Raw genomic sequence first — 22,980 nt, 5'->3', positions numbered from 1 at the left:
ACAGGCCTGCCAGCCCTTCCTGGACTTCTGTCTCCTTATGGTTATCTAAGCCTGTGGTGACACCCTCTGGTCAGCTAACATCATCGAAGCATATGTGAGTCCCGAAGGGGAGGGGTCACTGCTGCACCACCACTTAACCCTGTGTGCGAAGCTAGAGGACAGGTTATATCAGTGACCTCACTGTCTGAGGTCAAAGCTAAGCCTCCCAAGCCCAGCCGGTCACCACAGACAACTTCCTTAATCCAGGGAGGGAACTAGGCCGCTGACTGAATTCGATGACAGAACTCTGTTTCCTTCTCCGGGTGCAGCAGCAGGCTGTCTCGGTTCCCTTCAGTCAGGAACCTGACGGATGTTCTGAGCACTTTACTGGGGACCAGGGTCACCAATCAGACTGGCGGGGCAGATGAAGCTCACACCCTTACTATCCAGCCCCAGCCCAGCAGGGGGGAGGTGTTCCCCTCCCTTCCGCCGTCTTTGTGGTTTAATTAGTACTTCCTAGCAGTACAAACCCTGTGGGAACCAGGCTGGAGAATCCAGGGGAAGCCACAGCTGACAGCGGTTCTTAATTAGCAAGGCCCCCTCTGGGCGCCAGGCCGGTGGGAGGCCCAGCACAGTACTGGGGAAGGTCTGGGCACCGGCTCCTCCATTCCAGTTTGGTTACACAGAGCCAGCTGAGAGACTGCAGACACACAAGATCCCGTGCTGGGATCAGGGACTAGAAGAGTACCATCCCCTACTCCTGCAAAGCAGTGACAGCTATTGTCTTCCTGGAGACCCAAAGCTCAGATACCCCCAGGCCCTTTATGGTGTGTAGTCTGTGTCAACCCAGTGCCTCTGGGTAAATCTGTCTCCCTAGACCCCTAAAGAGGTCATTATTGCCAAGGCCACCAGAGGACACAAGAAGATACCATCTTAAAGTAAAGGGGCAGTTCTTGGAAGGAGTGCATAGGCTATCCTTTCCCTCCCCTCCCTTCCCCTCCCCAGGCTTAGTCAGGCCTCATACACCAAGATGCGTCTGTGTGGTACTCAGTCAGAAGCCTGATGTAAGAATTGCCGTAATTCTAGCATCTTCCAGTTCAGGGGGTGGTGTATCAAGGGCACCTCGCAGAAGACACTGAGGACCAGGGTGAGAGGCCAAACTCGCCCCCATCCCAGAGCTGTGGACAGAAAACTCCACGCAGGGACACCCCCTGTCCCATCACTCCCACTACGCCCCCATCTCTGGGCTGCCCGACTCACCTGGCGGCTCTCGCTCCTCCAGACTCCATTGACTGTTTTGGTGGGGGCAATAGTGACCACCGGAGGAGTGCTGGGAACACTGTGACCCCCGGGGGGAACGATGATGGGGCCCATGGGCACTCGCTTGGGTGTGCTAGCCGGAGAGCTGTGGTTGGTGGCTGGAGAGGACACAGGAGATGACTCGCTGCTCAGTGAAGACCCTGTGGAGAGAGAACACAGAAGTTCAGGGACTGCATGTGTCACCGCCACGAGCCGCACCCACACTTCAGCCATTCCAGAATGCTCACAGGGAGTGAGGCCCAAGAGCAGTCAGGCAGGGAGAAACCCAGAGCCATGCTGTAGCCAGCTTTGCTGGCCTTTTGTCATACTGCCTCTCAGAGGCATGGAGGTGGGCAGCTATTTTTACATTAAAAAATCTGAGATGGGCTGGGGAGATGGCTCAGTGGTTAAGAGCATTGACTGCTCTTCCAGAGGTCCTGAGTTCAAATCCCAGCAACCACTTGGTGGCTCACAACCATTTGTAATGGGATCCGATGCCCTCTTCTGGTGTGTGTGAAGACAGCTACAGTGTACTCATACATATAAAATAAATACATCTTTAAAAAAAACCTGAGATGGTATTCACTCTTTTAAAAGCTCTGTCAAACGGGGCTGGGGATTTAGCTCAGTGGTAGAGCGCTTACCTAGGAAGCGCAAGGCCCTGGGTTCGGTCCCCAGCTCCGAAAAAAAGAACCCAAAAAAAAAAAAAAAAAAAAAAAAACCAAAACCTCTGTCAACGTACCTCAATATATCTACCATATTGAATGACTACTACTATACCTAGAATAGCCCCATCGACCCAGAAAGGAGCATCATGTTCCCCTTCCCAACCAACCCCAGCAGCAAGAGAGAAGAGACAGGTAGGTGGGGGTGGGGAGAGATTAGTTCTTGGGGTGTCGGCTCCAGCAGGACAGAGTCATCAGGGATGATCTCAGTCACTGACACAGCCCCCTCTTCCCTGAGACAATCCTGCTACCTGTGGAAACACGGCTTTGGCCTCTAACTGCTGAGGCCCGTATGTAACTTGTATAATTGTACAAAGCCCCTGTGTAGTCCCAGCCGAGCACACCTCTTCTTCATGTGATTACCTATCAGGACCTGACCTTGGCAATGAGGCCTGGAGGCTGGAGCTTAGGGAAGGAACTCTCCATTTTCAAATGGGCAACAGACCTGCTGCCTACACCCAGAGAACTCTGTCGTCCCAGGCAGGCAGAGCCAGCCCCAAGGCTGGGCAGTGTGAACACAGCACAGTGACAGCCCAGCACTGTCAGTCAGAAGCAAAGCGGCAGCACAGGAGGACGGGTGGCTAGGCTCAGAGACACGCTGGCTTGGGAGGCCAGCTTCTGAGATCTGACGTAGGCAAGCTACAGGTTGGTGTAGCCAGGCCTGGAGACTGAACCTTGGCACGAGTGAGCTACCATTCATGAGTTGGGGGGGGGGTGTTTTTGGCATCCTACACCTCCCTGCATTCAGTAGAAGGGTATCCCTCTGTAAGGCAAGAAAACCTAAGAGCCGGAAAGCCACACCCGAGGCCTGCAATGCCAGCCACTGTCAGTGTTCAAAAGTGAGGGCTCTGGTCAACCAAACACCCCTGAGGAAGTAAGTCTAGTAAGTCCACGCAGTCCGATGTGAAGCATTCTCCAAGCCATGGGCTACACCAAGTCCCAGCCCTGCCTACTCTATACTGGAATGCTCCCACAAGGCCCTCAGCCACATTCACGAGAGGACACCAGGAGCATATACTGTGGGAGGCGACCACTTTGCTCAGAGACAGTACCTCGGAGCGTGGAACACAGTTCCTGGAGGCAGAGAAGCAGGGACCCAACTTTTCAGACAGGGTCTCACTACACAGTCCAAGCTTTCCTGGAACGGACACCCAGGTGTCTGTCCCTCTCTCTCTCCATGCCAGGCTAAAGTTTCGATCACTTTCAAATAAATTTTAGGAATCCTCCTCCTGCCTCAAGCAATCTGCTCGGGTGTGCCACGGTCCTTCCCAGGAGAGCCACGGTGTGATGCACACGTCTTATATGCTGTTGATCTCTGTGTGTACGGAAATGTGTGTGTGTGTGTGTGTGTGCAGGTGCACATGTGTGCGAGCCTGCGTGCAGAGGCCAAACCACAACCTTGGGTGCAGTCCTCAGGAGCACCGCTTACCGTTTCTAAGACAGGCTTTTCTCACCAGCCTGGAGCTCGACTGAGTCCGGCTAGACAGAATGGCCAGGGAGCCCTAGGGCTTAGTACATCCTCACTTCCCTGGCGTGAGATTGGGAGAAGATTCCAGGCCTGCCTTCCAAACAGGCGTGTTCTAGGGCTCACTCGGGTCCTCAAGCATTTTACCGATCCACCCCCCTTCTTTTGAGATAGGATCTCACTCTGGAGCCCCGCCTGGTCTGGACTCACGGCAATCCTCCTGCCCTAGCCCTTTTGAACCCTGGGATGAAAGGAAAAGCCACCTCTGCAGAGCCACTTTGCACTCAATCACTGCCACCATCAATTCGGAACATTTTTATAACCTTCAGCCATGCCTGCTCTGTCCCTGAGGCCCAGCACCCTGAGCGTGCAGCTCGCTCTCACTCTCACGCGCTCAAGCTCTCTCTCTCTCTCTCTCTCTCTCTCTCTCTCTCTCCTCTCTCTCTCTGCAGACTCTGGGCATCGCCTGGCCCCCTCTGCTGTGTGGGGTTTCCCACAGCTAGAACTCCATTCCTGCCTCAAGATTGCTGCCCTTCACTGAGGGGGACTTAGCCACCAATTCTTCAGCCAACAGACAGTTGCCCGGCCCTACCTGACAGCTCCTGTGAACAGCAGCTCACTCGCACTGCACAGACACTAACACAAGGGCAAGGATCGCGCTATCGGCACATGGGAACAAGGAAAAAAAAAAAAAATAACAGTTACCACTTCCCACACACAGAAGGCTACCACCAGCTAAATCAGAGGCCGCCTCACACACTATCCAGGTGCGTGCAGACGCTGGACCACCACTGAGGGCTGGGATGAGTAGCGGAAATGACCCTCCTCAGGGAGGATCAGAGGACACCTCAGGGTCAGTAATCAGGGCCCTCCTAGTTCCTCTGGACCCCGGTCTGTGTGAGGGGTAACCTCCAAGGCAGTCAGCCAGCTCGTCCCCACTCTGTTCCTTCCCAGCCTGGCCCAGCAAGGGAGTAATGCCGGGCAGGCAAGCAGGCTCTGGTGTGGGGCTAGCTCAGAGAGGATGAGGCCGGCCATGGACAATTAGCAGCCTAATCCTGTTGGAGGTGGAAGGCAGAGGCCAGCGCTCACCAGCGAGAGCCTTGGGATCAATACCTCACAAGGCGCTGCCAATTAGTGAGGCTGGCGCCTGGCTCCCGGCCCTGTGCTCTCTCGCTGTGCTGCCGGGGCAGGCGGGTCGGCCATCGCTGTAATTAACTGAAGCTATTCAGCCAGAATGGCGGGACTGGGTCAGAGAGCCAGAGCCGGGCTACAGATGAAGAGGCGGAGGGTGCCTGCGTCACCGTCACCTTCGCTGACCAACCCCACAGATGAGGCCAAGGCTCTATGGGCGGCCTGTGTTATTAAGAGCCGAGACCCCCAAAGGCAAGGACTGGGGCAGCCTTAGCCAGCTGGGGTAAGATAAGAACAGAACCATACGGAGAGTCGCTGAACACCACTTGCATGGCCTCTTTTCCTGAATATGCATATGTCTGTGCGTGCGTGCGTGTGTGCAAAATGATTCCAGGTGCCTTCCTTAACTGCACTCCCTATATTTACCCTGCTCTCCCTGAACCCGGAGCTCCACTGGTGTAGCCGGCTTGCCCAGGGCTCCTTCCACCTCTGGCTCCTACACAGGTTCTAGAGATCTGAACTCAGGTCTGAACATCTGCACGGCAGGCACTCTGTCCCATGTCTCTGCTGGTAGAAGTGGTCCCACATCCCGGGGGCTGTCCCTCTCTTCCCTGCAGACTCCAGCGACTCCCACCAGTTAGTTGTGGGGGTGGGTGTCAAGGAACAGGAAGTAAACCCAACCACCGCTACGGGCCAACTGCTGCCTGGGTAACATGAGTGCTGGCAGCAAAGGCCCTAGGACCAAGGGCACGGTGACAAGCGCCAGGCAGGGAAACCCTCTGGAGCCTCAGAGTACATCATAAATAGTGAGCATGGAGTAGCAAGCACGGGAGGTGGCATCGGCCGTGATATGCAGCTTGAGGAGACAGTCAAACAGAACTACGGGGTAGCCATATGCTGCTGACAGGCCTCCCCTCCTGCTCTGCCAACAGGGCTTCATGCATGTCGCGGACCGGGAGGCTGGGTGGCCTCGGTGTCCGTCTGTGAGGGAAGGGGGCTGGTCACGGGGGTCGAGGTCCCGGACCCAAGACCAGTCATTAAACCTTCGACAACAATCAGGAAGGGGCTGTGAGTTGAGAGGGACCAACTTTCCAGGGACACTTGACGGGCAGAGTACACAACCGACCACAGCAGGTCCTAACAACCGAGGATGGGAGGAGGCAGTGAGGATCCCTTGGGTTGGGCTCTGCCCCGTTGCTGCCATGTTAGGGCACTGTGAAGATCGTGCAGGGGTGGGCTTGGGGGGTAGGGGATAGAAACAGAGTAAGGAGGGAAGCTGGCAGAGGGGGCTGGAATGGCATCCTGAAGCCCAAACTCTGCTCGTCTCCTGTCACCTCCAGGTCAGCTGTGTGGCTCTGGACTCTTTGGTGGCTCTCTCCCCTTCCTGGTTTCTCTCTCCTCAATAGCTAGCCCCACTGCTCACACCTGAGCCACAGGCAGATGGGGCTCCAGACACTCGCTGAGACGCCGCCTCCACCTTGCCAGCCGCAGACTGACAGGCGGGCGGGCGGGCGGGCGGGCAGGCAGGCAGGCCATTTGTTTGGTTGTTTTCTTTGAAAGAGGCAGATTTCCAGGGAGATGCACATAGGGTGTGCCTATGCCCGCACCCAGCCCACCCTGTAGCAGACGCGCAGGCAGGTGGGGGCTGCCTGGACTCGACGAAGAGGGATGGTCCCCAGTCTCTGCCTCTCAGGGGCTGGGTATGGGTTTCACCCACTACCCTTGGTTACAGGGCCAGCAGGCGGGAAACACCTCCAGAAAGCTCAGAGCACTGGGAGATGCCTAACCACTGTAAGCTGCCCTTGTCACTCAGATCCCCACAGGTGACAAAGTGGCGGAGCAGCCAGGTATAAGGCGGTTCGTCACCCACGTGCTTCCTGGGAAACGGGAGGGCCCAAGGCCCCAGGTGTACTGGAACTGAGGGACACACAGCTCTGGGGCTGTGTGGGCCTCCTGACGATCAGCCAAGGACATGTGGGCTCCCGTCGCAGCCCCACCCCCCTCAGCAGACGGCACCAGGGCCCCGTGGGAGATGAGCAGATTGCCACACAGCTTGGGCCCTGCCTGGCAGCCCCCAGTTTCATCTCTCACAGGTGGGGGGCTGTGGTGGGGGCTCTACAGCTTGCTCTCATAGAAGCCATGCTCCGAGAACCGCCTATGGGGCCAGGCTGGTGGCTTGAGACAGGGCTCCAGGTATAAGTTCCCGGAGGGTGCCAATGCCCCCTGCCCGAAGGGGTGAACACTCTGGTGGGGGGTGGGGGGAAGGAGAGGCTTGCCCTTCAAGGGAGCTGGGCCAATGTCACCGAGAGATGGAAATCCCTACAGGACGGCATGGAGTACAGGGTTGGTACAAATGCCCAACACCCACCTCCAAGCTGGGCTCACACACAGGGAAAAGACGAAATCCGTGCTTAAGGGCCTCTGGGGGGAGGGGCAGTGCGACTCTGAGCCGCAGTGCTGCCTGCCACACATGGATGGAGGCAGCTTCAGGACAGCTGAGCAGCCTGGGTACATTAGGAGTCCACAGTAACGGGAGTGGCTTAAATAGCCAGGGCAGGATGGATCCAGGGTTCCAGTCTGGGTCTGGCCTGGGGTCCCCAGCCCAATGCTCCTCCCAGAAACCAGTGTAGAAGGCAGGGTGGTCCCTCTACCTTCAGTCCCCACGCAGCACCACAGGGAGGCCAGAGGTCAGTGGACCAGCAGCTGCCTAGGCTTACAGCAGCAGGGGACCCAGGACAGGTGACCAGATTCCCCTGGGTGCTCCCAAGTTTACGGAGTTTGGGGGTGGGGCATAGGCAGGGGCAACAAGACAGGGAAATGGTGGCAGGAACTAACAGGGAGCCATGGAGACAGCACTTGGGAAGGGAGTCATGGGGGGCCCCACTAAGTTACGTGATCTGCTTCTGTTTTGTATGTTCTCACTGGATCAACAGACTACCAGAGGTGGTCTGCTCTGCTGGCCCTGAGCAAAAGCAGAGGCTCAGAGTTAGGCCTACACGCCAGGGCCCAGCAAGTGATTAGAAGTACCAGGACGAGTACTGGACCTGGCCGGGCGAATCCCCAGGATCTTCTGCCAAACCTTGGCCATGCCTTAACTTAAAGACTCAGGTTACGCCCCCCACGTGGCCCACCTGTGTGTGACTGAGCCATCAGCCTGGGATATCCCCCATGGGGCCCCCACGGAGGTCTCAGGAGGGGCCAGCTTCTCTTCTCCCCCCCCCTCTGCCTTTCTCTGGGGGCAGAGAAAATGAGTCGGCGTGCTGATTGCGTTGTCTGGATTGAATTTTTAAACGTCACCCCTGAGACTCGATGAAGAGGAACATCGGCGGAGGCCTAGGCGAGCCCGGACAGATAGCTAGAAATACAACTGTTTCCAGGAAGGGGAGGTGGGCACGGGGCAGAGCTTCAGGAATGGAGGGGACAAAGAGCAAGGCCTCTGTGAGGTGACCCCCACCTTCACTCAGGAGACTTCCTCCGCTGTGGAGTGGGCCGAGAACCACCACAGGCTCTCAGGCGAGGCAGCTCAGACGCCTGTCCTGTGGGGGCCTCCGAACTCAAGCCCGGATTTGCCTATAAGATGGGCGTTTCAATCCTCACTTCCTTTCCCAGTGACACAGACAAGAGAGGCAGGGAGTGAAGAGCCAGTGAGACACCAGGTGCTAGGCCCAGCGAGGGTGCCTGTCCCCCCCCCCCCCCGCTGCTGTCCCCCTCCCCCACCACCACCCGTTTGACCAGCAAAGGAAGGATGCATGGCCTGCATAGTGGGGCAGAGAATGGAACAGCGAGGCCGGGGGACCCCGGGGAGGGGCTGAGGTAACCCTTCGGGGAACACAAAACCTGTTCTGGGATGCCATCGAGGAGGTGTACGAATACAACAGCTGAGCAGGGCAGGTCTGGCTCAGGGGTAGCACTCGCCTAGCATGCACAAACGAGGCTCTAGATGTGATTCCCCAGTGCTTTGGGGACCGGATATACTGTTGCATACCCATCATCCATCCACTGATCAGAAATTCAAGGCTACCCTCAGCTACAGACAGTGCCGGGCTAACCTGGGGTGAAAGACACCTGACCTCAAGAAAATATTTAAGCCGGGTGGTTAGTGGCACTTGCCTTTAATCCCAGGACTGCGGCAGGGGTGGGGGGGTGGGGTAGTAGAGGCAGGCGGATCTCTGATTGTGAGGCCAGCCTGGTCTCTACAGAGTGAGATCCAGGACAGCCAGGGCTACAAAGAGAAACCCTCTGGAAAAAAAAACAAACAACACCCACCTCCCCCATTTAAAATATGGCTTGAGGAGTGAAGCATTCTGGGAGCAGCTGCTTAGCAAGAGTTCCAATGAACTGACAACCCACAGCCCGGGAGGCAGACCTCACAGCTCTCAAACCAAGCCTCCTGCACCGTACTAAACGAGAAGCTTCCTCCTGCCAGGGCCACTTGCTTGAAATGCCTAGTTCCAACTGTCCAAGTCCTAGCAAAAGTTCACGACAGCTGGAGGTCGCAGGGGACAGGAGGATCCACTGCCACGACTCTGGTCTCACAACATGACCCCTCTGAGCGGGTAGCTTCAGTATCTGCACAACATGTCATCCCAGCAATACGAGGTCCAAACTGAGGCGATGAAGAATCACTACAAGTCCTGGCGACACAGACAAGACCCTGAAGGATAGCGGGGTAGGCCTTAACTTTGTTGCACTACCAAGACACCCAGTTTCCGGGAAGGTAGCAGACCAGGGCCCAGGCCTAGCTGGACACCAGTGTCAGGATGTCCCAGAGTCCCCAAGCTACCCTCTATCCACAGACACTAAGCACCCCGAGCCTGAGGTCTCTCCATCTGCACAAGGGGAACTCAGAGGAGACAAACCGGTGGACAGAAGCCTTGGCCAGCAGCATTGCCAGCCCCTGCCTCCTTGTCCCGGCGTGGCACAAAGTCCCTGGGCATCAGATGCCCAGGTCACAGCCAAGAAGTGACAGGCGAGGTGGATAATGCACCTGTTGTTCACTACCGGCCATATTTCCATTCACTGAGGCACGAAGCCTCTGGTACTTGGCCCGGCCAGTTGGCCCCAGGATTGTGCTGGACAATGGGAGAAGCCCAGGACGGCAGAAGTGGGCAGACCAGATTCTTCCTCAGGGTCACCAGAACCGGGCCAGCACCCGACCAAGGTGGGCTGGCTCAGGTGTGGTCCTTTGGCAGCAGCTGTCCTCCACTGGGTGGACACGGACTACTTCCCTTCCTGCTCTGGTTTCCCCACGGCCCGTTCCAGTCACACCCTCACCTCTGCCGGCAACCAGGGCAGAGGACTCTGGGAAATCAGGAAATCCTGGCCTACTCATCCAGAGTAGGCTTCCAATCCTCCGCAAGTCTGAGCGTAAGCAAAGCCATTGATGACTCCTGCAGAACCCATAGGCCCGGGGCCTATGAGATAGGGCTCCTGGTTTCCATGCTGTGGCCATCTGTCTCTGAGCAGCGAGTCCAGGAGCTACCAGAATCTAAAGAGCCCACGTGCTCAGGCTTAAACTGACTGTGCCATTCACTGGTAGTCCCTAGCATGGTCATCGCAGGACACAAGAAGTTATCTAAAGCCAGAGTCAAAGGGGACCTAAGAGAACCTTGTGCTGACAAGACTGAATTCAGAAAGAGCCAGCCTTTGCCCAAAGCAACACAATGTCCCCAGCTCTGGAGGCTTCAGAAGGCCAATTTCTAGTCCTGATGGCAAGTCCTGATGGCAAGTCCACTTGCCCACCAATGAGCTTCTACAGTACCGTTGAAGCTGAGGAGGGCAGAGGCAGGCAGAGAGGAAGGCACAGCGAAGCAGGGCGCGGGGCTGGGGTCAGGGGTCAGAGGTCAGGGGGTCAGGGCCAGAGGTATGAATGACAGCTGTATGGGGGCGGAGCTCTGCCTGGATGTGGTGTGGGAGGGGAGATGCAGGTGCACCACAGGCTGCAGACAGCTGTCTCCCGTGGCCATGCCAGCCAGCCAGAGATGCATGGCGGGCGGGGGGCATCCCACAAGCTGGCGGCCTGGTGCCTCTTACCTCTGGGCTCCTCTGCCTGTTTGGCGAGCTTGCGCAGCGCGGCAGCAAAACTGGAGGATGGCGCAGCCTGGGCCGACAGCGCACTGCTGGTGGCCGGGCTACCGGTGGGCACCAGGGCGCCATTGAGTGGCGAGGGGGTGAGGGGGTTGACGGTGGCGGTGGTCCTGGTCGCCGTGGAAAGCATCCCTATTGAAGGGGACTTGGGCTCATGGCTCATGCCTGAAACAGGAAAAGAAGAACCAGTGTCACCCAGAGAGCAGAGCGCCAGCGCCAAGGCGCTGAGGCAATGGCATGCAGTGAGAGCCAGGGGCCACGAGAGCGGAGCACAGCCAGCGTGGCAGACGATGGACCCATCTCCACAGTCCTGCTGGCCCCACGGGTGTGAAGGCACCCGGTGAGGGCTGAACACTGGACCAGCTCCCCAGAGCCAGGCCCGCAGAGTACCCCGACGCGCCATGTGCAGGGCCCCACCAGACCCAAGGGTTGAGGAGAGAGATGGAGGCCGGGGGCTGGACAACTGATAAGGCAAAGCAAGCAGCAGCGGACAGGCACAGGAATGGCTGACATCAACAGCAGGCCAGCTCAACAACTGCCCCATAGCACAGAGAAGGAAACTAAGGTCGGTCTGTCTGTCTGTGGGGTCAACGCACACCCAGTGCCTGAATCTCTCTCAGGACGGATCCAATAATCTCAACATTTTCCTCATCTCCAATCTCCCCCAGGTGGGAGCGAATGGTGGCCCTAGTGAAGTCCTTCCCTAGGTGTCAGGGCCTGAAAACACTAGAGAATGGAATGCGCCTTCCAAACTACTTTGTAGCCTGGCCTTTCTCTCAGAGGGAAGATGATGCTTAGGAAAGGGTGCCAGGGGCCACCTCCCACTTTCTTTCCTTCAGGTTTCCAGTCCCCATACAGTACCAAGCTGTTTCCAGTCATCTGTGGGAAGAGGCGCGGCTTCACAGAGACCGTGCCACAGAACAACTGCTCGTGAGTGTCCCCAACTTCCCCTGGCTCCCACTTCCTCCACACGGGTGCACCCAAAGTAAGGCCACCAGGACAACAAGGACAATGAGGTTGTGCACAGCGGCAAGGCTGCTACCGGGAGAGCAAGGGATTCCCAGAGCAAGCAGGCTGGATTCCAGTTGTGCCCAGGTCCTCTGGGTGCATGGGTCATGTCCGGGAACAGCAGGCTGCTGAGCCTTGACCTGTGTCCACACCAGACCCTCTCTGTAGAGAGGATCGGGCAGCCATGACATCCTGGGGATAGCTCAGAAAATCCAACAGGAGGGGGGGGTGTCTCTCTAAACTAGTGGGGTTCTCAACCTGTAGGTCCCGACATCTTTGGGAGGCTGAATGACCTTTTCACAGGGGTTGCTTCTAAGACCATCGAAAAAGTGGGTATTTATTTACATGGCAATTCCTAACAGTTGCAAAATTACAGCTATACGGTAGCAACGAAATCATTTTATGACTGGAGGTCACCACAACAGGAGGAACTGTGTTAAGGGTCACAGTGTTAGGAAGGTTCAGAACCAGTGATGTAGACAGTCACACGGGGAGCTTAGGAAGTAGCCAAGAAACTAAGCCACTGTCTACACCACCCCTCTTTGTGGCCAGCATCTCAGTCATCCTTGGATCTCAAGGATTGCAGATGGTGAAACTGAGGCCAGGTGTACCGAGGCTGCAGACAGGTGTACTGAAGCCGCAGACAGGTGTACTGAGGCTTCTAACAGGTGTACTGAGGCTTCTAACAGGTGTACTGAGGCTGCGGCCAGGTGTGCTATCACGGCTGAATGGTAATAATGTTCTTACTCCCCTCACATCAGTCCTCAGCCCAAGCCCCGCCGTGCCTCATCACTCAGAACTACACGACTCCAGTGATTTAAAACACGTCCCCAAGTCTTGTCACTCATCCCTCCATGACACAGAGACAACTCTGTGTGTGAATGGCTCTGACAACTCACTTCCAACGAATACATTGTTTTAAGCTTGGGGAGATGAAGGTACCCCCTTCTTGCCTTCCAGTCCCTGGAGCAGCCAGGCAGCACTGAGCTGGATCAGTCCAGCTAAGCCTTTTCTGTTCTGGACCCACAGACTCCAGGCAGGCACTAGGAGACACTAATCTACTCCCTACGCCAGCTCTGCCAGGATCTGGATTGAGCTGTTCACCTCAGTTCATCATATGAAAGAAACACCAATCTTCCAGCAGACTTGACCCTCAGCCTCCACCGATACTGCAAAGCCACCCCAGGAACCACTATGCACCTCTACCCCTTGTTCCTTTCAGGGACGGTGTCCTTGGATTCACTCCACAGTCCACAGATGAATGGGAAGGCCCAGCCCAAGGGTGGGTCAGAGCAGGCCCAGGCCCACTTCAGGGAAGAAGACTTATGTCCTATGTGAAACAAGCTCAGACCCAGGCGGATCTAAGTTTCCGGGCCTCACCCAACCAACCGCACCAGGCGGGCAGCAAGGCCGACTGCGATGCCAGGAGCCACAGCTCACTGCACAACTGGAGGCCCATTCCCTAAATCTGAGGAGGAGACTGGGCCACTGAGCGGGCCTTCATGGGTCTGAGAGGATATGCTGGACCCACCAGGTTTGGCAGGATGGCAGAGAACAGGATTTCTGGTGGGCAGAATCTCTCCATACCATTTGCCATCAAGGTCCCCATCATGCTCCTGGGGCCTCCAGCAGTCTCGTGCCCAGTGCACGACTGCCCCTTCCTCCCACCTTTGGGGGTGAGGGAGTCCCCCAAGCCTAGGTCCTGTAGGTATCAGTATGTTCCCAGCCCGGGGAGCTGCTCTGATGTCAGCTTACTTAAAATAAAATTCCAAATGAGAGGCTTCATTAGGGGGAGTCTAAAATTAGCACCATTCCTCACATGCGCACATGGGGCTGACGGGGGAGGGGTGGGGAACAGCCTTGGGTACCGAAGAGGATACGCTGCCAAATTTTGGGGGGAGCTGAAGAGTCCCCTTCACCCACTGGCCTAGACCCCACTAGGTGTCTCTTCTGTGCCCTAAGAAGCCACCTCAACAGACAGCGTCCACAGAGGCTCAGGTGCGGCAGGCAGGGGCAGCAGAAAAGAGAGAGGTGGGCCCGGGATGCCTGCTCTCCCTGCCCTCATTAGGGGGTATTTATGAACTTCTCCGCTCCCAGCCGTCAACCCGGGCTGGCTCATGTGAATTCATTATCCTACCAGGAGTAAGCTCTGTGGTGCGAGGGCCTGTGATGGATGAGGCCTGGGGCTGCCTGCGCTCCATGCTCTCCAGGCGAGCAGCTCAGTGGGAACATCAGCGGAAACCTAAGTGGCCTCCTGGGCACTCCACACAGGCTCCTCCCTGCTGCCTCATCCAAACATTTCACTCTCAACTCAGCCCCGGCTTCCCTCTCTCTAGACCCAGCCACCCAGAACCCAGTGCTGAGAGCTTGGGCTTCTGCCAGAAGCCACTATCTCCACAAAATAGCCAGGAACAGCCAGGCTGCCTCGGTGCACCACGCCTTGCCTGCCCGATTTCTCCCTTAGGTTTCCAACATGGCCAGGAGCATCAGTGGTGCCAAGGAAGGAGATCCTAGAGCACCAGGCAGGTGATACTGTTCAACTCACCTCGCTCTGGTCCTGTACAGTGGACCCCAGCAGGGATCATGGGGGTGGGGGTGGTACACAGGGGGGGTCTCCAATGCCACTTCCCTCCTGCTGTACGTCAGGAGTTATTAATCAGCCCAGCCTCCCTCCCGGTGAGGCCGTAATTACGGTCCCTTTCATCCCAGCTCCTCCCGGCACCAGACCTCAGGCTTGCTCCTTCTGCTCTGTAATTACCAGCTAATAGCTGAGATGAATTTTCTGAAGGCCTGGTTCAAGCACCAATCCGCCCCCCTCCTCCCCCAGCAGCCCCTCACCCTGGGGTAATTACACCCAGGGAAGCTGTGCCCAGCGGAGCAAAACTCTCAGGCAGTGTGGACCTGGATGCTCCATCTGCCCCTTCGTCGGTTTTTCATTACCGAGCACTGAAATGTTTGTGAACAGGCAAGAGGCTGGGTCAGCTCAGGCTCCACGTCCCCTCACCCCCACCCCACGCCCTGTGATCCCCGTGGCCCAGATGCTTCTGTAGCTCTAACAAGGCTGGGGTCACCCTACTGCAGAGACCTAGCGGCTGCAGTAGTGTGGGTGCCACGTGATCCCCAGAGCCTGGACGGCTTCATAATAAATTCATTATTATGTGTGCCGCCAGCTTGTTCTGAGCGGACCCATGTGAGGCAGCTTCTCCAGAGTGGGGGCAGGGAGGTCTGCTGATGTTCAATGGTGAGCGTACCCATCCCCCCCAGGCTGCTAAATACTGCCCCGCTGCCACTGCTTCCCAAGGTCAGTTCCCAAAGGAACACCCCCCTCCACAAGGCATCAGAGCGGGAGAGCAGAGCAGATGGTGACTCCTGACCCAAGACCATGAAAGCAGAGAAAGCAGCAGGCGATTGGGGGTGGCCTGGGTACGACAGGGGCTCTGATCTGTGGGTCAGGGGGAAATAAGGCAGCCAGGCAGAATAATGAAGGAGGGAGACAGGAGAGGTTACCCACCTCAACACCTTAGATAAGGACAGGAGGGGCTGCCCACAGCATGCATGGAGTGTAAGCAGCCTCTGGGATTCCCCAAAGTCATGGTAGGGTAGAAGATGGGGACCGTTCCGTACCCCCCAAGCCTTTCCCTGTCCACCCTGAGGCTATCAAAGGCCCTGCTGTCTTGGTGTTCAGAAAAACTTGTGAGTATGGCTTGATAGGAGGCCCACACAGGGTGGATTGAAAAGGTGCAAAGAAAGGGGTAATACTGAGGGATGGCACTCGAACTCAGGGTGCTGAGGCAGGGGGACCACTGGTTTGACAACAACTTAGACTTAGTGAAAACCCATCTTAAAAACAAGAAGTAAAAAGAAGGATGAGGATAGCTCAACAGTAGAGTGCTCAAGGCCCTGGTTGCAGGGCCCCCGCATGGTGGGGAGGGAGTGGGAAGGGGGAGGGAGGGAAGAGCCACGAGGCTCTGTGGCCGTTGCAGCTTCCCTACTGCACAAGTCAGTATGCAGCCAGCTGACACGGGGCTCTGAGGAATCACCTGACTAGGTACAAAGCAACAGAGCAGGAGTCTCAGAGGTTCCCTGGCGGCAGCAGGGATGAAGTCTGGCGACAGATGGCAGCGACATTTGACGCGATTATTCTAAGTGGCTGCCGTGCGTGAGAAGCCTGGCGTGGGCAGATGAAGGAGGGCTGCACAGCCACCCACACCAGCTCGGCAGACAAAACCCACCGGAGAAGAGGGGCCCCTGAGGTTGGGAAACCAGTGGTCACCGCTGAGAGTTAACAGTTCAGAGCCCAGCACCATCCCCGATGGCGGTGACTTGACAGCAGCGGAAGGTGATCCTGGCTTGGAGCCAGGCGTGTGTACATGGCTTCTAAAACCATAATGCTACCCACAGGTACCCTTCACATCAGCAGACCCCACACACCAACCACGGCGACAGGCAGGTGAGACAGATGGCCACTTACATGGCTCAGCGTGGCTGCTTGCTAACATTGGGGACAGGGACTAGGGACCTCACGGTGTCCTCTCCTCAGCAAGACTGCTCTGTCTGGCTCAGCCTGCCTCCCGGACACAGAGACTCTGCTATTACCCAGGCCAGTCCCAGTGTTTTACCCAGAGGGCAACTGAGGCTGGAGAGAGCCACATCTCATCTAGGCCTGAGTCTGTCCTGTAACAAACGCCGAGTCAGCACCCACTAGGCAGGGGTGGGGGTGGGGAGGTGGGAATGGCCCAAAGAAGGGTCAGAGACCCTTCCACAGCACTTGGCTCTGACAGCTCAGGCAGCCACCCCGGGGAGCCCACCACACGCCATACCTGGTGACAGGAGGATGAGGAAGACAAAAGTACATGCTGCTAGGGAGGCAATACCAGCCAGCCAGCCAGCAGCAGTGTCTGTACACCTCAGTGAGCCCCAAGTGGTCCGTGGCACCTTCAGGCTTCACGGGCCACAAAGAGCCCTTTTAGCACATGCTGTTGGCTTCCTTCCCTGAGTCCCCAAAAACAAACACTCAATCTGTCCAGGACTAAGGCTACGAGCCTCCAAGTCTCCATGGGATGCAGGCCAGGGGCCAGCAGGTCACAAGGCCAGACCTTGAGTGGTCGACACCTGGCGGGAGACTGCAGCCATGTGACACCCAGTTCCCCAGAGATTCCCAGGCTCCAAGACAGGCCCTCCACTCCCATTTCCTGTTTTGGCTGGAGGCTAGGCAGAGAAGTAGGGACAGAAGCCTTACAAAACCTTTCCCCAGAACTGCAAACCTGGGCACACAGCAGCCACCTATTGGCATTCTAAGCAGGTGCCATGGGTGACACCATGGTCACAGGTGGATTCTTGAAAGAGGGATGGGGACAGCAAGGCCAGGCTGTTCCCCTCTAGCCAGGAGGTAGGTGCATACCCTAAAAGAAGCCATGGTGGGGTTGGGGATTTAGCTCAGCAGTAGAGCGCTTGCCTAGCAAGCGTAAGGCCCTGGGTTCAGTCCCCAGCTCCGAAAAAAAGAAAAAAAAAAAAAAAAAAAAAAGAAGAAGCAGCAGCAGCCATGGTTTGCACAGAAGCCCCTTGGTCCCAGCCAGCTGACAGCTCCAACACAGGCTTGGGCACTTCTGAGGGTCACCCTCAGGTTCTCAGTGGGGAGAAGAGACAACATGTTCTGCTTCCTCTGGCTATAAAGGACATAGAGGGGTCTAAGTGTAACTCTCCCCGACCTAAAGTCATCTTTAAGTTGTTTAACCGGGGGGACAACCTTAGTACGGAATTTGGGTCAAAATGAAGATTCAGTTCCTTTCAAGCCACTGAGTCACAAAACCCACAAATCCCCAAGTTAGGGGGTCCCAATGTCAGTCTCTAGCCACACAAGCAGCCCAGGGCAGTCAGGAGTCCACAGGAGCTAGAAACACTGGGTCCCTCTCAGATGACAGCAAATCCACCCATCTCTCAAACCAGATTCAGGATTATAAGCAGTTAAGTGGCTCGTTCCCGGGGCCGGCAGGAAAGGTCCTGACCACCAAAGCCCAACAGTTCCAGTTTGAAGGAGGAAGGAGGCTCAACTTCCCACGGGCTGGCCTCTGTCCTTCACATGCACACAGCGATGTCCACACAAACAAAGCAACATAGAGTTTAAAAGACCGCCTTTGGGACGAGGATGTATCCCAGGGACAGCTGGCTCGCCTAGACACAAAGGGCCACTCTCCCAGCTGTTTAAATGGCAGCTGAGTCCTTGGGGCTTGTATGTAAACTGCATTAACCCAAGATTACAGACCCCTCCTACCCCGGCCTCAGAGTTCCTTGAGTAGCGAACTCCTAACTCACAGCCCGCCCCAGTACTATGTAACAAAGTCACTCAGGGATTGACAGACTAATCTACCATCTTCAAAACCCAACATGCCATGCCCAGACACCATTAAATAATCAACAGGGAAAAAAAAAAAACAAAAAACCCAAGTTACCTTAGGCCAAGAGGGCCTCCTTCATCAGAGAAAAACTTCCTCCGCAAACAGCTACAAACCAGGGCGTGTGGTCACCGTCTCCAGGGTGCATGCGTTCGCTCCTCTGAGTGACCAGCCACCTATACCCAAGTCATCCTGGCTACTTAAGCATACCCCACATCCTGCAGAGTTCTAACTGGGAACCTCTGGCAAAAATGGGCTGGGAGTGCAACCCAGACTTGACCCTACCCTGCAGCAGGTCCAATGAAGCTCCCTGGGAAACAACCTACCAGAGACTCCACGTGAGCAGACAACCCTCACAGCCAAGGTTGGCTAAGCACAGGACTAAGTTGCCCTCATCAACATCTCCGCCCAGGGGCAGGTGAGAACCAGCAAAGGAGCAGGGGGCACCTCTGTCCCACTGTGCCTCTCCATGTCACTGTGGGCTGTGTAGTCCTGACCTGAAATGCATGGAGTTTCGGTGTTGGAATATCTGCATGTTTATAGTAAGCTACCTTGTGGGGAGAAGCACGTGTCTACATTCAAGACCCAAAGCTGCTTTCTACACACAAAGACACACGGCCTAACGTGAACTTATTTACTTTTTATTTGTATGTGTGTACGTGCACAGGTGCCTGGGGCAGCCAGAATATGGAGGGCATTGGATCCCTACCCCACCCCCGGGTGACAAGAGTCATCCCACCATGGGTTTTGGGAACTTAATTTTCGCCCCCTCTGAGAGCAGTACGCACTCGAAGCACGTTTCTCCAGTCCCAATCCTGAAGTGACCCCGGGGCCTCCTACACGACAGACCAGTAACAACTGTTCACATCCCCAGCCCTGCATGGTAATTTTAATAATCTGGGGTATGAAACAGTTTCGCGGTATAGACTTTTCTACTCTGAATCGATGTCAGTGTTTACAACCGGTGATTAGGGGTTTCAGCTCAGGGTTGCTTAACTTGCCTTAAAGACTTAAAAGGCTTACCTCCACATCCCCTTCTCCCACCTGGCCAACCAGGGAGTCCCACTTGAGAACAGTCACGCTGGAAGAAGGCTTAACGCATAAGGTGTGGACACCATCAAACTTCCAGTCAACCAGAACCCACCCCCCCAGCCCATTTCCCAGAATGCCCCAGTTTATTTCCCAGGATTCTCCAGCTCATTTCATGGGTTCTGGCTGAAAACAGCTGAGCATGGTGGCAGACGCCTTTAATATCAGCAGCAGAGACAGAGGCAGTTGGGTCTCTTATGGGTTCAAGGCCAGCCTAGTCAAGTTCTAGGACAGCCAGGGCTACAGAGAAACCCTGTCTCAACAACCACAAAAGCATTTACACCCCCAACCAACTCAACACTGTCCCCTCAACGAAGTTCCCTTTGTCACCAGCAGGTAACCGTGGACAGCAGCTACAGCCCAGCACCAGGACAGAGGGCAGTTAAGCTGATCTATACACAGGTCAAAGTTCAAGGTCATCATCGCTACACTCAGTTGGCTACAGTTGGTCCAGCCTGGGCTACAGAACAAAACAAAGATTGAGGGCTTTCTCAAAACCAAAAATAAAAGGGCTGGGGCCGAAGCTAGGGAGATGGCTCAGCCATTAAGTTATTGTTCTCGCAGAGGACCTGGATTGGGTTCCTGGCACCTACTTGGTGGCTTACAACCATCTAACTCTAGGGAACCCAACACTTTCTTCCCACCTCTGAGGCCACCACAGGCTCATATGGTGCACATATGTATATACACGGTAGCAAAATACTTGTAAGTTTAAAATGAAAATAAACAATCTTTTTTAAAAATTAAAAAACCGAAAGGGCCGGCAACACACATACACACTCACCCACCCCAAAAAACTGAAGTGCGATTTCTACCCAGCGTGCACTGCTCTCAGTCATAAAGTTCAAAGAGTAAGTTGAGACATCAGAAGTCAGGGACTCCTGCACGGCACCTTGAACTCGGTGGCTGACAAGCAGCTAGTGAAACCTTAGCTATTCTTTAGTTAAGGGCCACACCCTGTGCCTAAAATGACAAGGTCTGTCTGAGGCCCCAGGACTAGGGCACGGTTGGTTACCAACCTGCATAGAGAGCTCTGGAAAAGCTCACTCAGGAAAAGAGAAACTGAGGCAGGGTCACCTGGACAGGGAAACAATTGCACCACCATACGCCTCCCCAACCCGTGGGGACTGGAAGGCGGTTGCTTGAACCATTTTCTCAGCCGTGGCGTGAGGAAGCCAGGCTTTGCCACCAAACAGGTGGCAGAAGACAGGGGCAAGGGGGTTGGCCTAACTGTTTGACCTGAGGTTTCCGCACCTGGAGATGCACCTGCTACTATCCGGGCCCTCCTGCCCATACACGAACGGGGAAAACACCGCACAGCGCCGAGTGCGAAAACAAAACAAAACAAAACAAAACAAAACAAAACAAAACAAAACAAAACAAAACAAAAACAAAAGACAGGCACACACCAACAGCGACTGGGAAAGATCTACTCTGTTTACACAGGCCCTTCGTTCCACACCAGCAACCTGTCCCTTAGGGAGAGATCTGAAGTCGGGACAGAGGAGAACCTGGAGCCTGGCTTTTCTCCAAGCCTGGCAATGCTGCCCCCATGGGTCCAATGTCTGACCACAAGCAGGAAGCCTGGTTGAAGACGCCTGAGCCCTTCTGCATGCAGACCCAGGTTATCCCCATCCGGCCAGAAATTGCATGGATCCAGGGTGCCCACTCGCCGTGGGAGATCCTAGGAAGACACCTGCCCCAAGTTATGTGCAGCAGGATACTATCAGGGCTTGGCCTCCAACCCCCCAACCCCCACCTCCCCAAGGAAAGAGACAAGCCCAGGTTTAGCCGAAAGAAGTCCCGAGAGCTGCACCTGCAGCCCCGGCCTGCCCCTCCCCCCGCCCCCCTGGTGAGCCCGCTGTCCTCAGGCCGACACACGGATCTTCCTTTGGGACGGCTTAACCTGTCCAACATCGATACGGCTCTGACCAAAAGCGTACAGATCGATTCCTTTTATTGCTGCTTGCAGCCGCGGGCCCACCATGTGAGCGCAGAGGGGCAGAAATGAGGGGGCTGTTGTGTGCTGGAGTACTTCCCAAACCCAGACCCCCGAGTCTAGGCTACGGTTACCAAGGAAGGGAGCAGGAGGTGCAGGGGTGAGGCATGCATGAGCTGGTTTTGGCGATCCGGCAGAAGGTGACCATCCACCCAGCAGAATGGTACAGGGGCTAATTTATAGCTAGAAAAAGGGTTCCCCTGCTGTTCACCGTGAGGGCAGACTACCTGGATCTCTGTTGAAATTTCAGGGACACCATTACCCTTTATGGAGCTTGTGGGTACCAGGTATCCCCTTAAACACCCAGTAACACGCCACCTGCCCTAGGCTGGAGGCCGCCACTGAGGCCCACAAAACCAGGCTACATACACACAGGCTGAGAGAATACAGATCAGCCAGTTGACACCCCCCACCCCCACCCCCCCATGTTAGCTCTTCTCTCAAATGCTGGCCTCAGTCCACTGTCTGAGCTCCCCCCATGGCCATCTCATAGCCAGGGATCCATCAGTCGCTTGCATGACTCCCCCCTGCCCCCTGACCTAGCACCTGTAAAGCTCCCACTAAGTGTAACTTAAGGAACTAGCCACAGAGTAATAGGTAGGTTCTGGGCATGCTTAGGCCAACAAAACCCCTGTCGTCATCTCTAGGGGGAGGATGTTCCAGCACGAGAAACAAGGGTGTAAGACAGTGCAGAGGCCCAAAGGCAAGCATGGGGACTGATCAAGAGTTCAAGACCAGCTGGGCTGTGTTGATGCACACCTTAAATCCCAGCACTTGGGAGACAGGCAGATCTCTGTGAGTTGGGAGGCCAGCCTGGTCTACAGAGAGTTCCAGACAACCAAAACAAAGCGAAAAAGAATCCCAGACTAGCTGGTAAGAGTTCCTGCGTAGCAAGCACAGGCATTGGGTTCAATCCTCAGCTGCAGAAAGGTGGTGATGACTCACTCTGTAAGCCCAGCACTCAGGAGTCTAGGCAGGAGAACCAGAAGATCAAGGTCATCCTCAGACGCTCTGAGGCCTTATCACAAAACGACACAGACTGACATCAGCCTGGGCTACACAGTGAAAACCTCACAAGAACTAAGTCTGTCAGTCCAGGTGTGAAGCACGCCTTTACAATGGTGCCTGGCGGCAAGAGGCGGAGGTGTATACCTTGAGTTTGAGACTAGCCTGGTCTACGGACTTTTTCAGGCTTGACTGGAACAACACAGCAAGAATGTCTCAAACAAATAAAACAAAATAAAAACGGTCTGGAGATAGCTCTTCAGTCAAGAGCGCTTGCAACTCCCAGAGTGAATGGCTTGGTTGACAGAATCCACATGGTGGTTCTCAACCATCTAGATTTCCAGGTTCAGGGGACTCCAACGCCCTCTTCCCACCTCTGCGGGCACTGAACATGAGTGGTACACGGACATTCATGAAGGCGTTCACACATATGCATACGAATAAACTTTTTTTTTCTTTTTAGAAACAGGGTAGCCCCAGCTCTCCTGGAACAAGAGATCCACCTGCTTCTGCCTCCTGACTGCTGGGATTAAAGGTGTGTGTTACCATACCCGGCAAAATAAACCTTTAAAAAACAGTAAACAAGGGGGACTGGAGAGATGGCTCAGCGGTTAAGAGCACCGACTGCTCTTCCAGAGGTCCTGAGTTCAAATCCCAGCAACCACATGGTGGCTCACAACCATCTGTAATGGGATTGGGTGTGTCTGAGGACAGCTACAGTGTGCTTATATACATTAAGTAAGTAAATAAATCTTTAAAAAAAAGAGTAAACAAACAAATACAGATACTAGGTCCCACCCC

General features: G+C 55.5%; 1 protein-coding gene across 2 annotated transcripts in view; it reads right to left on the bottom strand.

The window, feature by feature from the left end:
• The window catches only part of Gse1 (Gse1 coiled-coil protein), a 355,506-nt gene that overhangs the window by 17,163 nt on the left and 315,363 nt on the right, over nt 1–22,980 (bottom strand). For both annotated transcript variants that reach the window (XM_017601449.3, NM_001427026.1), the window contains 2 exons: nt 10,633–10,851; nt 1,240–1,439 (listed from right to left, as the gene is read on the bottom strand). In XM_017601449.3, the coding sequence (XP_017456938.2) occupies nt 1,240–1,439; nt 10,633–10,851 (419 nt within the window). The remainder of the gene's footprint in view (nt 1–1,239; nt 1,440–10,632; nt 10,852–22,980) is intronic.

Source organism: Rattus norvegicus, chromosome 19 (assembly GCF_036323735.1).
Source record: "Rattus norvegicus strain BN/NHsdMcwi chromosome 19, GRCr8, whole genome shotgun sequence".
Classification (NCBI taxonomy): Eukaryota; Metazoa; Chordata; class Mammalia; order Rodentia; family Muridae; genus Rattus; species Rattus norvegicus.
Note: the sequence above shows the minus strand (reverse complement) of the source record. Positions and strands in the feature narration are given on the sequence as shown.